General features: G+C 65.1%; 1 protein-coding gene across 1 annotated transcript; it reads left to right on the top strand.

Annotated features, from left to right (window-relative positions):
* The first annotated feature begins 8,145 nt into the window (after positions 1-8,145).
* NAGK (N-acetylglucosamine kinase) lies at positions 8,146-13,759 on the top strand. The gene is made up of 10 exons (XM_054172098.1): positions 8,146-8,189; positions 8,969-9,053; positions 9,629-9,727; positions 9,840-9,981; positions 10,075-10,185; positions 10,265-10,377; positions 11,199-11,286; positions 12,018-12,115; positions 12,202-12,280; positions 13,566-13,759. Exons 1-10 carry the CDS (start codon positions 8,161-8,163, stop codon positions 13,757-13,759), a joined length of 1,038 nt encoding a protein of 345 aa, XP_054028073.1. The 5' UTR covers positions 8,146-8,160.
* The last annotated feature ends 2,638 nt before the right edge of the window (positions 13,760-16,397 follow it).

Raw genomic sequence — 16,397 nt, 5'->3', positions numbered from 1 at the left:
CGGGGGGGACCGGCAGAGCATCGCTTATGCACGGCCGGGCTGATGCGTGCCGACAGCGCGGCGGGCCGGGGGGGCGGCGCGGCGGGCGGGGGGCGCGGCGCGGCGGCGGCCGGAGCTGCTATTTTGGTTGATGTTAATTTGCTCCGTGTTGGGCGGAGGGTCACGCTCCGGTCAGCCTTGCCTGATATTATATTCCCGGTTGTTCCCGGAAAGGTTCGCCTGTCAGCTCCCCTTAGCCTCGACGTGCTCCTCGAACTGTGAATGGAACGCGGCCGGGGACCGCGGCCGGCAGAGCCTGGCAGCTCCGCGCTCGGCCCGCGGCCGCGGGGGGCACTCGCCGGGCACCCCCGCACCGAGGAAGGAAGAGTGAGTGTGTGTGGGGGAGTCCCGTGGGGAAGGGGAGCACAGAGTGTCTTCAGTGGGGTGCTAGGAGAGCCCAACACATCTCTTGGGGGTCTGGGAGAGCCCAGAACATCTCCATGGGGTGTCAGGAGAGCCCAGCTCATCTTCATGGGGTGCTGGAGAGCCCAGCTCATCTCCATGGGGTGTCAGGAGAGCCCAGCTCATCTTCATGGGGTGCTGGAGAGCCCAGCTCATCTCCATGGGGTGTCAGGAGAGCCCAGCTCATCTTCATGGGGTGCTGGAGAGCCCAGCTCATCTCCATGGGGTGTCAGGAGAGCCCAGCTCATCTCCATGGGGTGTCAGGAGAGCCCAGCTCATCTTCATGGGGTGCTGGAGAGCCCAGCTCATCTCCATGGGGTGTCAGGAGAGCCCAGCTCAACTTCATGGGGTGCTGGAGAGCCCAGTTCATCTCCATGGGGTGCTGGAGAGCCCAGCTCATCTCCATGGGGTGTCAGGAGAGCCCAGCTCAACTACATGGGGTGCTGGAGAGCCCAGCTCATCTCCATGGGGTGTCAGAAGAGCCCAGCTCAACTTCATGGGGTGCTGGAGAGCTCAGCATATCTCCATAGGGTACTAGGAGAGCCCAGATGATGTCCATGGGGTGTCAGGAGAGCCCAGCTCATCTTCATGGGGTGCCAGGAGAGCCCAGCTTATCTTCATGGGGTGCCAGGAGAGCCCAGCTTATCTTCATGGGGTTCTAGGAGAGCCCAGCTCATCTCCATGGGGTGTCAGGAGAGCCCAGCTCATCTCCATGGGGTGCCAGGAGAGCCCAGCTTATCTTCATGGGGTTCTAGGAGAGCCCAGCTCATCTCCATGGAGCGGTAGAGGAATTCAACTCATCCCCATGGGGTGTCAGAGGAGCTGAGCATGTGCCCATGGGGTTCTAGGGGAGCCTGGCACATCCCCAGGGCCCTCAACACATTTCCATGGAGCTGTGGGAGAGCCAAGCATGTCCCCACGGGGTGGTAAAGAAGCTCAGCACACCCCCCTGGGGTGGCAAAGGAGCTCAGAGGAGCTCAGCACATCTCTATGAGCTGGGAGGGGAGCCCAGCAGGTGCCCAAGGGGCGGTAGAAGAGCGAAGCACATCCCCATGGGCACCCCCTGGGTGCTGGGGTGGCAGCTGGGGGCTCAGGGTGCATCAGCAGGGGATTAGTAGGGCTGGGATCCTGCTGAGCCCCTGATCCCACTTAGCACCCAGCATGGGCACCTGCCCAGGGCTTAGCAGCCCCTGATGCCACCCGAAGCCAGCAGTGGGTCCCAGGCACTCAGAGGGACGTACAGTACGAAACAGAAGGGTGGCAGAGATGGCATGACCCCACGGACACCCGTGGGTGCAGGGGGTACGGCCAAGGTGGGTGCAAGGATCTGTCCTCCTTTGACGGCAGGACTCGCAGGTGCCACCGCCTCATGCCAGCGGAAGGGCCGGGCAGCCCGGTGCCGCCAGCCCGGTGCCGCCAGCCGGGTGCCTCCAACCTGGTGCCACCTGTCTGGCTCAATCCTCCTGCGAGCCGGAAAAATCCCTCTTTTGGGGTTTATTAACTCATTTTCCAGCGGCTGCCGGCGCGGGAGCTGAACTAGGTCAGGCGTGTGTGCCTGCGCCGCCGGGCGCCAGCTGCCCTCCCGCCACGCCGGGGACGCCAGGGGACACCGGGGGACACGGCGGGGGACGGGGACACCCCAGCACCCCGCAGCCGGCACCCCGCCTTGGAGCCGCGGCTGCCTACAGACGGGGAAACCGAGGCACAAGAGGGGGTGAGGGTCTCCCGCTTCTGGCTGGTCCTAGCCTGAGGGCCCTGTCGCTGTCCCTCCCTCCCCGCAGCCCCGCCCGGTAATAATATCAATTAGCGGCCAGCAGATCAGCTTTAATGAGCGGGGGCTCAGCCGCCCTCTGCCCCCGCGGATGCTCAGCCGCCGCTGCGGCGGCTCCGCGGCCACGGCAGCGCCCAGTACCGGGACCCCAGCACTGAGACTGAGCCTGTGCTTGTCCCTGTCCTCATCCCTGTCCCCGCCCCGGTTCCTGTCCCTGTCCCCACGCCCATCCCCATCCCTGTCCTCTTCCCCATCCTTATTCCCATTCCTGTCCACGTCCCTGTCTCTATCCATGTCCCTGTCCCCATTTCTATTCCCATTCCATCTCCTTGTCCTTATCCATGTTCCCGTCCTTGTCACTGTCCCCATTCCCATCTCCGGCTGCTTCCTGGCCCCATCCCTGTCCCCATTCCCCACCCCTGTCCCCATTCTTATCCTCATCCTTGTCCCCGTGGCTGTTCCCATGCCCAGCTCCTCTCTGCTGTGACTGGAGAGGGGCACTGTGGGCAGGTGGGGTGGGATCCGTGGGTGGTGGACATGGGTGGCATTGCCAGCCCTCAGAGCCACCACTGCTCCCCAAAACTCTTGGCAGTGCCCATGATGCCACGAGAGCCATTCTGGATGTCCCCAGCACTGTGACCCCATGCTCAGATGCTGGTGTCAGCTCCCCTGCATCCCCCTGTGGCACCTTCTCCATGTCCCTCATGCTGCTTCCCCATGCCTGCCCAGGCTTCACCTCCATGTCCCCTCTGGAGGTGTCTGGGGGGAAGGTGCCAGAGCAGGAGCACAAATGTCACTGAGACAAGCCCCTTGCAAGGGGCACGCAGCTGGTGGGTGCAGGGGGCTAGAAATAAGGGGAGTGGGTGGATGGATGGAGGGATGGGAGGAAGGATGAGTGGAGGGAGGGGTAGAGGGATGGAGGAATGGATGGATGGATGGATGGATAAAGGGATGGATGGATAAAGGGATGGATGGATGGATGGATAAAGGGAAGGATGGATGGATGGATGGATGGATGGATGGATGGATGGATGGATAAAGGGATGGATGGATGGATGGATGGATGGATGGATGGATAAAGGGATGGATGGATGGGTGGATGGATAAAGGGATGGATGGATGGATGGATGGATGGATGGATGGATGGACTGAAGGGTGAATGGATGGATGGGTAGATGGAAGGGTAGGTGGATGGATGGATGGATGTAGGTGGATGGAAGTATGAGTGGGTGGGTAAATGGAGTAGGGACAGAGGATGGATGGACAAGGGAGAGGGGATGGATGGACAAGGGAGAGGGGATGGATGGACAAGGGAGAGGGGATGGATGGACAAGGGAGAAGGGACAGATGGACAAGGGAGAGGGGATGGACTCTGTGGGAACAGGATGGATTCAGAACTTACCGCACGGCCGGAGTCTGTGGGACCGGAGCAGGGTTATAGAGCTGGAGGACGGCAGGCAGGTGTGGGGATGGACAGACAGACAGGCCCTGCTTCACCCACGCGTCCACAGCTCCACTGGCCGGTGCCACGTCCAGCGCTGGTGTCCCCAAGGTGTCCCCACGCCGCGCCGTGCCGGACCAGGACGCGCCACAGCCCCGGCACCGCCCTGCCGCCGCGGGGCTGCGTTGAAGGGGTTGGCCGCTCTCGGTGGAACCTCCGAGGACACCCCAGATCCAGCCCCGGTGCTGCAGAGGGGCTGGGCGCTGCCCCAAGACCAGGTATCCGCCGAGCCCGTCCCACCGCCGCCCCATTTTGCCGCTCACCATCCTCTTCCTCCGCGTGGGGTGTCCCCGGTGCCGGCTCAGCGCCGCTGCCGCCTGCTTCCCAGCACGCCGGCGGCAGGATGGATCCGCACCCCGAAACGTGTCTCAGCCCCTCCAGCATCAGCACTCCCCAAGGATGGTGGAGCGGAATAAACTGACTGCCAGGGCCTTCCTCCCACCTCTCCCTCCTCTGCCTCCCAAGCTGGGTCGATCCCAAGCACCATTGGGATGCTGGAGCTAACGGAGCAGGGCTGGGGCGAGCGAGAGGAGCGGGGCTCAGCCCACATCCCCTTGGGCACTGTCCACCCTGCTGCCCTTCCCTCGCCCTCCCCACGCTCAGCCAGGACCCACGGTGCCCTACGGTGCCCCACAGTGCCCCACGGTGGCTTTGGTGCTGGAGTCACCCAGGAACGGCCAGGGGCTGGAGGGGTCGGCACGTCCCATGGAGCATTCCCAGCTCCTGCACCCCACTTCTGGGGGTCTGCGGAGGGCTGTGGTGGAGGCAGCAGCTGCCTGTTTGCTGTTACCCCCAGATCTCCGTCTCTTACCCCAAGCTGCTGTGGGACCCACGCACATCCCACACGCCCTGGCTCCGCTCCGGCTGGTGTCACCTCCTGTCCCGGCTGGATCCGAGGTGGTGGGAGTCACCCTCGTTGCGGAGGGCACGGGGTCAGGAGGTCCTGGGGATTGGTGTGGTCCCCAGTCCCAGTTCCCGAGCAGGTCAGGGTGTTCCCAGCGTCGCCCTGCCTTGTCCCTGGCTCCAGAGGTGGCACTCAGCCCAAGCAGGGGCGGCTCTGGCCCTCGGGGCAGCCCCACGGACTGACACAGCTCCCAGACCCCGGCAGCCGCTGTCCCTCGGCTCCCCTAAAACTTTGCCACAAGTTGAGACAAAGGCGGCAGCAGGTCCTGGTCCCCTGTCCCCGCTGTCCCCAGACAGGCTGGTGCCACCAGGACTTAATGAGGGCATGAGGGCGGTGGGCTCGGGGGCTGCACACACCACACACACACACACACACACTGCAGCTTAACCCTTCCCCTGCCGCTCCTCTCCACCCCTTCTTTGGGGTCTCCTGGGGACATTTTTGTCCCCCCCGGGGCTCCCCGCACCCGCTGTTAGCCACAGCCCCCTGGGGGTCCCCACCATCTAAAGCTCTCGGGGAGGATGTGGACGACTGAACATCTTCATCCCCTGAGCCACGAAGAGTGGGGTGGCCATGGTCCTCATCCCACCAGGTCCCACCCCCAACCCTGGGAAGGAGAGTGCCCACCAAGGAGGGGCCCTCCCAACCCCAGGTCCCACCAGGGGAGACCTGGGAGGGCTGGAGTTGGCAGATGTGGGGGAGAACGACCTAGCTGTGGGCTGGCTGCTCTGCTGGTGTCCCCATCCCAGCACCCCAGGACTGGGAACCCAGCAGCAGCAGCAGCAGCAGTGTGGGATGGCCTGGTGTGTCCTACAGGGCTGGCACCAGTCCCTGCCCATGCTGGGCCAACTTCTGCCTCCCAACAGTCTCTGTCCTGTGATCATCTTGTGACACCCCCTTCCTCACCTTCTCCTGCCTGCCCCATTTCCTCCACTTCTTCATTCCACTCTCACATGCCCATCCATCTGCTCACCCATCCCCTGCACCCATCTGCCCCTGCCTTTTCTGTCTACTCCTGCATCTTCTCTATCCATCCATCTGCTCTGCTATCCAGCTCTCCATCCTCTCCAGCCACCCTATTATCCTCTCCATCCCTCTGCCCTTCTGTTGTTTCCATCCATCCATCCATCCATCCATCCATCCATCCATCCATCCATCCCTTTATCCATTCATCCCTTTATACATCCATCCATCCATCCCTTTACCCATCCCTTTATCCATCCATCCATCCATCCATCCATCCATCCATCCATCCATCCATCCATCCATCCCTTTATCTATCCATCCATCCCTCCATCCATCCCTCCATCCATCCATCCCTTTATCCCTTTATCCCTTTATCCATCCATCCATCCATCCATCCATCCATCCATCCATCCATCCATCCATCCATCCCTTTATCTATCCATCCATCCCTCCATCCATCCCTCCATCCATCCCTCCATCCCTTTATCCCTTTACCCATCCATCCATCCATCCATCCATCCATCCATCCATCCATCCATCCATCCATCCATCCCTCCATCCGTTTATCCTTCCCTCCCTCCTTCCCTCCCTCCACTCATCCATCCATCCCTCCACCTTCTCCGCCCATCCACACACCTGACTGCCCCTCCATCCACCCACCCCTCAGTCCTCTCCATCCATCTGTCCATCCATCTGTCCCTCCAGCCCCCTCCCCATCCTCCGCCTCCCTCTCTGCCGCCCTCAGCCGCCGGCAGGGCGCAGGGGTGGGACGCACAGCAGCTTGTCACTGGCTGTCACCCGCAGCAGGGGCCGCGGTGCCCGAGGAGGGTCTCAGCTGGGTCCCTGTCCCTGTCTGCCACTCGGCGGAGCCGTGGCCGATGGGACCTGACAGTCGCTGCCACGCTGGTTAGCGAGGCCCTAAGGAGGGGCAGGGTGGCACGGGGAGGGGACCCCAGCCTCGGTCTCCCCCGTGGGGGGATGTGGCTTTGGAAGGTGGACGCAGGAAGACCCCTGGGTCGTGGTGGTGGCACCCGGTCCGCAGACAGGTCCTCCACCTCCAGCCCCGCCGCTGGGACTTGGACTGTGCTGGCTTGGGGGGGGTGGAGTTGGAGTGGGGGACATGGCCTGCACGGGGGCTGGGCCCCGTGGGACCCCCCCCCGCATTCCGCTGAGATCCAAGGTCCCAGGGGGTGTTGTGTGTGGAGGGCTCTGTCCTGGGTGGGTTTGTGGGAGGGTATATCGTGGGGGGGCTGTGTTGCGAGTGGACGTGTGGGGGCTATGTCGTGGGAGGGTCTGTGTCACAGCAGAGAGCGTGGGGGGCTACACCGTGGGGCATTACCTGTGTCCCGGGTGGGTGTGTGTGGGGCTGGCAGTATCACGGGCGGGTGTCTGTGTCCTAGGGAGGTGTGTGAGGGGCTATATTGTGGCGGGGGGTGTCCCAGGTGGGTGCGTGGGGGACTCTGTGGTGCGTGTGTGGGCTGTGTCACGCGTGGCTGCGTGGAGCTTTTCCCGTGGAGCGGGAAGCTGCGTCACGGGTGTGTGCGCGGGTCTGCGCAGCGGGTGGGTGCGTGGGGAGCTATCCCGTGGGGGGCACGCAGGGCCGGGTGTCACGGGTGGCTATATCGCGGAGGGGGGTGTGTATCGCAGGTGTGTGCGCGGGTCTGCGCAGCGGGTGGGTGCGTGGGGAGCTATCCCGCGGGGGGCACGCAGGGCCGGGTGTCACGGGTGGCTATATTGCGGAGGGGGGTGTGTATCGCAGGTGTATGCGCGGGTCTGCGCAGCGGGTGGGTGCGTGGGGAGCTATCCCGCGGGGGGCACGCAGGGCCGGGTGTCACGGGTGGCTATATTGCGGAGGGGGGTGTGTATCGCAGGTGTATGCGCGGGTCTGTGCAGCGGGTGGGTGCGTGGGGAGCTATCCCGCGGGGGGCACACAGGGCCGGGTGTCACGGGTGGCTATATTGCGGAGGGGGGTGTGTATCGCAGGTGTATGCGCGGGTCTGCGCAGCGGGTGGGTGCGTGGGGAGCTATCCCGTGGGGGGCACACAGGGCTGGGTGTCACGGGTGGCTATATCGCGGAGGGGGGGGTGTATCGCAGGTGTGTGCGCGGGTCTGCGCAGCGGGTGGGTGCGTGGGGAGCTATCCCGTGGGGGGCACGCAGGGCTGGGTGTCACGGGTGGCTATATTGCGGAGGGGGGTGTGTATCGCAGGTGTATGCGCGGGTCTGTGCAGCGGGTGGGTGCGTGGGGAGCTATCCCGCGGGGGGCACACAGGGCCGGGTGTCACGGGTGGCTATATCGCGGAGGGGGGGTGTGTATCGCAGGTGTGCGCGGGTCTCCGTCGCGGGTGGGAACCCCGAGCTGTGTCCCCCGTGACCACGTAGCCCCTGCGTGTCTGTGGCCAGGAGCCCGCGGGGAAGAACTCTTCTCCCCCCTCCCCAGCCCACCGGGGCCGTGGCGCGGCGGACGGGCAGCGGGACCCGGGGCCGGGCGGGGGAAGGCGTGGCCAAGGGACAGGGGCGTGGCCAGGGAGCGGGGCGGGCCCTGGGGCGGGGCCAGCGCCGGCTGGGGACCGGCGGCCATGGCCTCGCTGTTCGGCGGCGTGGAGGGGTGAGGGGGCTCGAGGGGGGTCCTGTGGCGAGGGGGGAGACCCCCGGAGCTCTGCAGCTCCCCGGGGACCCCACCCCGCACGGGGACCCCACCCCGCACGGGGACACCCCCAGCCTGGGAGGAGGGGGATGGGGCCGTGGTCAGCGCGGTAGGACGGGGGTCAGCAGCATCCCCCCCACTCCCTGCCAGAGACCCTCACCCCGGTGTGTGTCCCCCCTCCCGCTCCCCCTTCCCCTCTCCCAGATCCCTCTTCCTGGTCCCGTACCCTCCCGGAAGCCCCATCCTGGTGTGTGTCCCCACCCAGGCCACCAACCCGGCTCCACGGCCCCCCCGCTTTGCCCCTGAACCCTCATCCTGGTCCTTACCTACCCTTACGACCACCCCCCGCGTCCTGGTCAACACCCCCAGCGCCCCTCAGGGCTGGTTTGGGGGCTGCAGGAGGTACCTGGTGGGGACTAAACCTCCAGGAAGCCTACCAGGTGTGCCCCTCCCGGGGACTTCCATCCTGCTGCCACCACTCCCAAGGGCTGGTTTAGGGGGTGCATGGTGGGGCAGGGCCCCCTGCCCCGGTGTGCGTCCCCCAGGGGACCCCATCCACTCTCTTTCCCCAACAAGGGACCCCGATCCTGCTCCCACGTCCCGCCAGCACCTGCACGGGCTGGTTTGGGGGCTGCCGGAGGTCTCAAGGGAGGTGCAGAGCCAGGTGGTGGTGCTGAGTGAGGGTCCCTCCCACACTGGTGCTGGGTGGAGCTAGCAGTGTCCCCCACCTCTCTCCTCAGGGGGGGCACCCACTCCAGGGTGGTGCTGGTCTCTGGAGATGGACAGATCCTGGCTGAGACAGAGGGACCCTGCACAAACCACTGGGTGAGCAGGGGGACAGCCCCTTACCCAGCCTGGGGGGGGACATGAGGACATGGTGGGGGGCTGGCCCTGCTTGTCCCCAAGCTCCTAGGGTAGGATGAGGCCGCTAGAGATGGTGCTGGGGTGTTGCCAGCCACACATGGCCAGTGATGAAGAACTTTTGGCTACCTGGGACCTCCCCAGGAGGGAGCCTGGAGTTGTAGGGGGGTTCTGTAGCATGTCCCCAGCTGGGACCTCCCCAGGAGGGAGCCTGGGGTTGTAGGGGGGTTCTGTAGCACGTCCCCAGCTGGGACCTCCCCAGGAGGGAGCCTGGGGTTGTAGGGGGGTTCTGTAGCACGTCCCCAGCTGGGACCTCCCCAGGAGGGAGCCTGGGGTTGTAGGGGGGTTCTATAGCACATCCCCAGCTGGGACCTCCCCAGGAGGGAGCCTGGGGTTGTAGGGGGGTTCTGTAGCACATCCCCAGCTGGGACCTCCCCAGGAGGGAGCCTGGGGTTGTAGGGGGGTTCTGTAGCATGTCCCCAGGCTAGAGCCTGGGGTTGCTGGGGGGTCCTGCAGCATGTCCCCACCTTGGCTCTCAGCTCATTGGCTCTGAGAAGTGCCTGGAGAGGATAGAGCAGATGGTCAGTGAGGCCAAGAGCAAAGCTGGGGCTGACCCCCACGTTCCTCTGCGGTCACTGGTAAGGACTCTGCCCCCTCCCCGCCCTCCCCCACCCCATCCCAGGGTCAGCATCCTGCCTAGGGATGCTGTGGCCCCACCTGGGGGTGATGAGGACCCCCCCCCCGGGGCAGGGGCTGTCCCTCAGCGGGGGTGATCAGAAGGATGCCATCAGCAAGCTGACCCAGGAGCTGCAGCAGCGCTTCCCCCACCTGAGCCAGAGCTACTTCATCACCACCGATGCCCTCGGGGCCATGGCCACCGCCACCGACCGCGGTAGGGCACGGGCAGGGGCACAGCCGGGGGGGGGGGGGGGGGGGCAGGGGGGTGCCCCAGGTGCCCCCCACTCCATTGGCTTTGGCCCCACAGGTGGCATCGTCCTCATCTCGGGTACTGGCTCCAACTGCAAGCTGATCAACCCCGACGGCTCGGAGGCAGGCTGCGGGGGCTGGGGACACATGATGGGGGACGAAGGCTCAGGTGAGGGCTGGGGGTGGGCAAGGGCACGGGCAGGGGTGCTCTGGGGGGGGTCTCAGCCGGCTCTGTGCCCCCTCTGCAGCGTACTGGATTGCACACCAGGCTGTGAAGATGGTCTTTGACTGCATGGACAACCTGGAGGCGCCCCCCCATGATGTTGGCTACGTCAAGCAGGCCATGTTCGACTACTTCCAGGTGCTGCTGTGGCCTCCTGGAGGAGCTGGGATGTGTGCTGGGCTCTGGGGGGGTGCTGGGATCCATGCTGGGATGCTGGGCCTGGGGAAGTCCTTTGGGGTCCACACTGGGGTGCTGGGTCTGGGGGATGCTGTGGGATCCTGAGCAGGATGGTGAGGCTGGGGGATGCTGTGGGATCCAGAGCAGGGCTGTGGGGCTGGGGGATGCTGTGGGATCCAGAGCAGGGTGCAGGGCTGTGGGGCTGGGGGATGCTGTGGGATCCAGAGCTGGGTGGTGGGGCTGGGGGATGCTGTGGGATCCAGAGCAGGGTGCAGGGCTGTGGGGCTGGGGGATGCTGTGGGATCCAGAGCTGGGTGGTGGGGCTGGGGGATGCTGTGGGATCCAGAGCAGGGTGCAGGGCTGTGGGGCTGGGGGATGCTGTGGGATCCAGAGCTGGGTGGTGGGGCTGGGGGATGCTGTGGGATCCAGAGCTGGGTGCAGGGCTGTGGGGCTGGGGGATGCTGTGGGATCCAGAGCAGGGCTGTGGGGCTGGGGGATGCTGTGGGATCCAGAGCAGGGCTGTGGGGCTGGGGGATGCTGTGGGATCCAGAGCAGGGCTGTGGGGCTGGGGGATGCTGTGGGATCCAGAGCTGGGTGCAGGGCTGTGGGGCTGGGGGATGCTGTGGGATCCAGAGCTGGGTGCAGGGCTGTGGGGCTGGCAGGGCAGGGTGGGAGGGTGCCGGTGGCTGCAGTGAGGAGCAGGAGGTGCCGGTGGGGCTGCCCTGTGCTGGCAGCCATGGCCCCGAGCTGAGGGCTGTGCCCTGGCCCTGCTGGCACCGCAGGTCTCGGACAGGATGGGCCTCCTGACTCACCTCTACCGCACCTTCGACAAGTCCAAGTTTGCAGGGTTCTGCCAGAAGCTGGCTGAGGGTAGGGAAGCCCCTTCCTGGGGCTGTGTGTGGGGGCTGGGGCGATCCCTGGGGGTGCCCCTTCCTGGGGCTGTGTGTGGGGGCTGGGGCGATCCCCGGGGGTGCCCCTTCCTGGGGCTGTGTGTGGGGGCTGGGGCGATCCCCGGGGGTGCCCCTTCCTGGGGCTGTGTGTGGGGGCTGGGGCGATCCCTGGGGGTGCCCCTTGCTGGGGCTGTGTGTGGGGGCTGGGGCGATCCCCGGGGGTGCCCCTTCCTGGGGCTGTGTGTGGGGGCTGGGGCGATCCCCGGGGGTGCCCCTTCCTGGGGCTGTGTGTGGGGGCTGGGGCGATCCCTGGGGGTGCCCCTTCCTGGGGCTGTGTGTGGGGGCTGGGGCGATCCCCGGGGGTGCCCCTTCCTGGGGCTGTGTGTGGGGGCTGGGGCGATCCCTGGGGGTGCCCCTTGCTGGGGCTGTGTGTGGGGGCTGGGGCGATCCCTGGGGGTGCCCCTTCCTGGGGCTGTGTGTGGGGGCTGGGGCGACCCTGGGGGTGCTTTGGGCTGCCCGTCCCCACCCGGGGCACCTGCCTGCGCCTGACCTCTGCCCCTGGCACACCCTTTGCCCGGGGCAGCCTTCAGCCTTCTGCTGGGGAGGGAGGGGAGGGCAGGCCGCTTCCCACACGGCCCAGGCCGGACTGTGGGAGCTGGGGGCAGGGCTGGGGGCGCCCAGGTGCCCATCCTGCCCCCACCCCACGGCCAGGTGCCCAGGCTGGGGAGCCGCTCTGCTGCCACCTCTTCGCCAAGGCCGGGGAGGTGCTGGCTCGCCACGTCGTGGCTGTGCTGCCCAAAGTCCACACGGTGAGAGCCGGCGGGGCTGGGGAGGCAGGGCTGTGGCACTGGGGGGGGTCCCAGAGCCTCAGCTCACCTGCTGCCCCCACCCCCAGAGCCTGTTCCTGGGGGAGCTGGGGCTGCCCATCGTCTGCGTGGGCTCCGTCTGGAACAGCTGGGAGAGGATGCAGGCAGGTGAGTGGGGCCAGGGGCTGCTGGGCATCCCCTCCAGGCTGCACAGCACGGGGGGGGGGGAGGCTCCAGGGTCCAGAGCAGGAAGGTGGGGCTGGGGGATGCTCTGGGATCCACATCAGGATGGTGGGGCTGGGGGAGGCTCCAGGATCCAGAGCAGGAAGGTGGGGCTGGGGGATGCTGTGGGATCCAGAGCTGGGTGGTGGGGCTGGGGGATGCTGAGGGATCCAGAGCAGGAAGGTGGGGCTGGGGGATGCTCTGGGATCCAAAGCAGGATGGTGGGGCTGGGGGAGGCTCCAGGATCCAGAGCAGGAAGGTGGGGCTGGGAGATGCTGTGGGATCCAGAGCTGGGTGGTGGGGCTGGGGGATGCTGAGGGATCCAGAGCAGGAAGGTGGGGCTGGGGGATGCTCTGGGATCCAAAGCAGGATGGTGGGGCTGGGGGAGGCTCCAGGATCCAGAGCAGGAAGGTGGGGCTGGGAGATGCTGAGGGATCCACATCAGGAAGGTGGGGCTGGGGGATGCTGAGGGATCCCAGGAAGGTGGGGCTGGGGGATGCTGTGGGATCCAGAGCTGGGTGCTGGGGCTGGGGGATGCTGTGGGATCCCAGGGTGGTGGGGCTGGGGGATGCTGTGGGATCCCAGGAAGGTGGGGCAGGGGGATGCTGAGGGATCCAGAGCTGGGTGGTGGGGCTGGGGGATGCTGTGGGATCCAGAGCTGGGTGGTGGGGCTGGGGGATGCTGTGGCATCCAGAGCAGGGTTGTGGGGCTGGGGGATGCTGTGGGATCCCAGGAAGGTGGGGCTGGGGGATGCTGTGGGATCCAGAGCTGGGTGGTGGGGCTGGGGGATGCTGTGGGATCCAGAGCTGGGTGCTGGGGCTGGGGGATGCTGAGGGATCCCAGGAAGGTGGGGCTGGGGGATGCTGTGGGATCCAGAGCAGGGTTTTGGGGCTGGGGGATGCTGTGGGATCCAGAGCAGGGTTTTGGGGCTGGGGGATGCTGAGGGATCCCAGGAAGGTGGGGCTGGGGGATGCTGTGGGATCCAGAGCAGGGTTTTGGGGCTGGGGGATGCTGAGGGATCCCAGGAAGGTGGGGCTGGGGGATGCTGTGGGATCCCAGGAAGGTGGGGCTGGGGGATCCACACCATGCCAGGGGAGGTCTGAGGGTTGCACACTGGAAGTTCCCAGGAGCTGAAGGCTGGATGGAGGGTCCTGGGGGGGGTGTCTCCTGGGCTGTGGGGCTGCCCCGTGCCCCCCACCCCCTCACCCCAGCCCCGGGTGTGCCCTGCCAGGGTTCCTCGGGGTGCTGGCGCGGGCGCGGGGGGCGGCCCCCGGCCAGGCCTTCTCCCGCTTCAGCCTCCTGAAGCTGAAGCGATCCTCGGCGCTGGGGGGGGCCCGGCTGGGGGCCAGGAGCATCGGCCAGGCCCTGCCCTTGGACTATGCTGACAACGTCGATGTCTTCTACACCCACGTCTTCGAGCCCTGAGCCCCCGGCCCCCTCCCCCCGGCCGGAGGGAGCCTCCCTCCCCCCCTGGAGGCTGGAGACAGGCAGGCTGTGATAGGGCAATAAAGAGGTTGCACCACCCCGAGGGCAATGGGCTGGCACTGATGGGGGGCTGGGGGGCCAGGGGAAGAGGAACTGGCCCTGGCAGCTGGGTGGGGAATGCTCTGAGCTGTGGTGGGGCTGCTGGAAGAGGAAGCAAAATGGGCCTGGAAGGTTCCTGTTGCACTGCCCAAGGAGCATGTGGCCCCAGGGTGCTGCCCAGAGAGTGGGGCCAGGGCTTGGGGGGCAGCTGGACCCCCCTGGAACAGGAGGGAGGAGCTGCTGGGGAGGAGGAAGGAAGGAAGAAGAGAGGAGATCTTCTCAAGGCTGATCAATAGCTGGGGGTGGGGGGGTTAGAGGCTGGGGCCAGACTCTCTTCAGTCATTCCCAGTGCCAGGACAAGGGGCAGTGGGCACAAACTGGAACCCAGGAGGGTCCATGAGGAACACAAGGGAAAACTTCGGTGTGAGGGTGCTGGAGGCCTGCAGCAGGCTGCCCAGAGAGGCTGTGGAGTTTCCTAGGCAGATTCCAACCCCTCCCTGGCCATTCTGCTGCTGGGCAAGCTGCTCAGGGTGACCCTGCTCCAGCAGGGGGTTGGCCTGGATGATCTCCAGAGGTCCCTTCACCATGCTGGGGTCACAACCTAGGGGTAAAGGACAAAAATCCTCCAGGGGATTCAAAGCTGCCTGTGAGTTTGATTGAAGGGAAGCAGACAGGGCTCCAAGGCAGCTCCAGCAGAGCCATCTAATGCTCATGTGCTGAATGTCACTGCTGGCATCACTGCCTGGCCAGGGCTCACAGCACACCCCAGGGGCTCTGCCTGGAGCTGGTGTTGGATGCAGTCATAGAATAGAATAGAGTAGGAATAGAATAGAATAGAATAGACCAGACCAGACCAGACCAGGTTGGAAGAGACCTTCGAGTCACAGCATCACTTTGCTTGGGGAGGGCCTTTAAGCTCATGGAGTCCAGCCCTTAGCCCAGCACTGCCAGGGCACCACTGAGCCATGGCCCTCAGCACCACAGCTCCACAGCTTTGAAACCCCTCCAGGGATGGGGGAGCAGCCTGGCCAGCCCTTGACAGCCTTTTGGGGGAAGAAATTGTTCCTCATGTCCAGCCTAAACCTCCCTCTGGTGCATCTTGAGGCCATTTCCTCCTGCCCTATTAAGAGAAGCCCTCGAGGGAGACCTCTGCCCTTCTCCCAGCCAGACTCCTGCACTGCTCTGTTCCCCCCACACCAAAGTTTATTTGATCATGTTTGATATTTACAGCACTTTGTGGAGGGTGGGGGGGAGGAGTTTGGGGGTTGGGGAGGGGTAAGAAATCAAATAGAAACCAGAGAAAAGGGGGAGGGAGAACTGCTCCCACTCCCAGCACTGTGCCCTGGATCCCATCCTGCACAGCCCTGGGCACAGAGGGAGCCTCCAGCAGTGGGAGGCGAAGGGTTGCACCAGAAAAAGAGGAGAATTCAACCCCGACTGCCCCTGGGCAGTGATGTTTAAGACAGGCCCCGGTTCAACCAGGCTCCTTCCACTGCAGCTGTGGCAGTGCCAGGCTTGGCTGCTGCTTTGGGGAGGCAGAGAGGAGAGCTGCGGGGTGAGGGAGGGCAGGGCACAGAGAGCGGCTGCGTTAACTCGGCTCCAAGCTCTGCTCCTCCTGCCGTGTTCCTGGCCCCCAGCCCCTGGCCCTCCCCCCAGTGCCAAGCTAATGGAGCTGCAGCAAGCCCTGGGCCGTGGCCTGGCCATTAGCTTCCATCTCCGCCGGCCCCGAGGGGGCCCCAGCTCCCCCTCCATTAACCACTGCGTTTACGGCAGCGCTGGAAGCAAGTGGGAGGTGAGAGTTAGAGGGCTGAGTGAAAGCTGCCCTCTGCAGCGCTGGAGCCAGGGACTGCTTTAATGGCTGGGCCTCACCTGGAGGCCTTCCCTGGATCGATTCCTGCTCCTCAAAGCAGCCCATGGAGCGCAAGATTTAAACCAGCCAGGGCCCTGACTCAGGGAGCTGGAGCCTGGCACCTTCTGCCCATGGAGAAAGAGGTCCCCGAGGGGAAGTGCACCCAACAGAGGCAAGGATGCTGCTCACCAGAGCCTCAGCAAAGGGGACCAGCAGGAAAACACTGCCCAGCACCTTCTCTCTGGGTGCTCCTAGGGCTCAGACTCATCCTTAAAGAGAGCCTCAGCAGAAGGGATGCTGGGGACCAGCAGGAAGATGCTGCCCATCACCTCTGTGGGTGCTCCCTGGGGTTCAGACTCCTCCTGACGGAGGATCCTGCTCCTGGGGAGTCTCCTTGACACCACTCCCCCCCTCTCCTCTCTGCCACATGCCTGAGAAATGGGTTTAATTCAGGGTTTCTTGGATTTATGTCAATGAGAACTCACTCAGAGCTGCAGCCTGTGGTGCTGGCTAAGTTCCAGAGCTGGGGAGGGGGAATCCCTTAAGGAGGAGACCTGCCTTGTCAAAGCAGCCCTTCCCTGGGGGGAATGACTGATGGGGCTGGTCTCCTCCTGGGAGCTCCCATCACTGATCCAAGCAGGCAGGACTCTGATCTACCAGCTCAGAAGGGGAAGAGTTAGTGCTCAGCAC

The sequence above is a fragment of the Dryobates pubescens genome, chromosome 23, assembly GCF_014839835.1.
Source record: "Dryobates pubescens isolate bDryPub1 chromosome 23, bDryPub1.pri, whole genome shotgun sequence".
NCBI classification, from domain to species: domain Eukaryota; kingdom Metazoa; phylum Chordata; class Aves; order Piciformes; family Picidae; genus Dryobates; species Dryobates pubescens.
Note: the sequence above shows the minus strand (reverse complement) of the source record. Positions and strands in the feature narration are given on the sequence as shown.

What these genes read in the sequence shown, in the direction of transcription:
- NAGK (XM_054172098.1), top strand. Translation starts at nt 8,161, where the DNA reads ATGGCCTCGCTGTTCGGCGGCGTGGAGGG. An exon ending in ACGTTCCTCTGCGGTCACTG is followed by an intron (nt 9,728 to 9,839) that starts GTAAGGACTCTG and finishes CCCCCGGGGCAG; the next exon opens with GGGCTGTCCCTCAGCGGGGG. An exon ending in GATGGGGGACGAAGGCTCAG is followed by an intron (nt 10,186 to 10,264) that starts GTGAGGGCTGGG and finishes CCCCCTCTGCAG; the next exon opens with CGTACTGGATTGCACACCAG.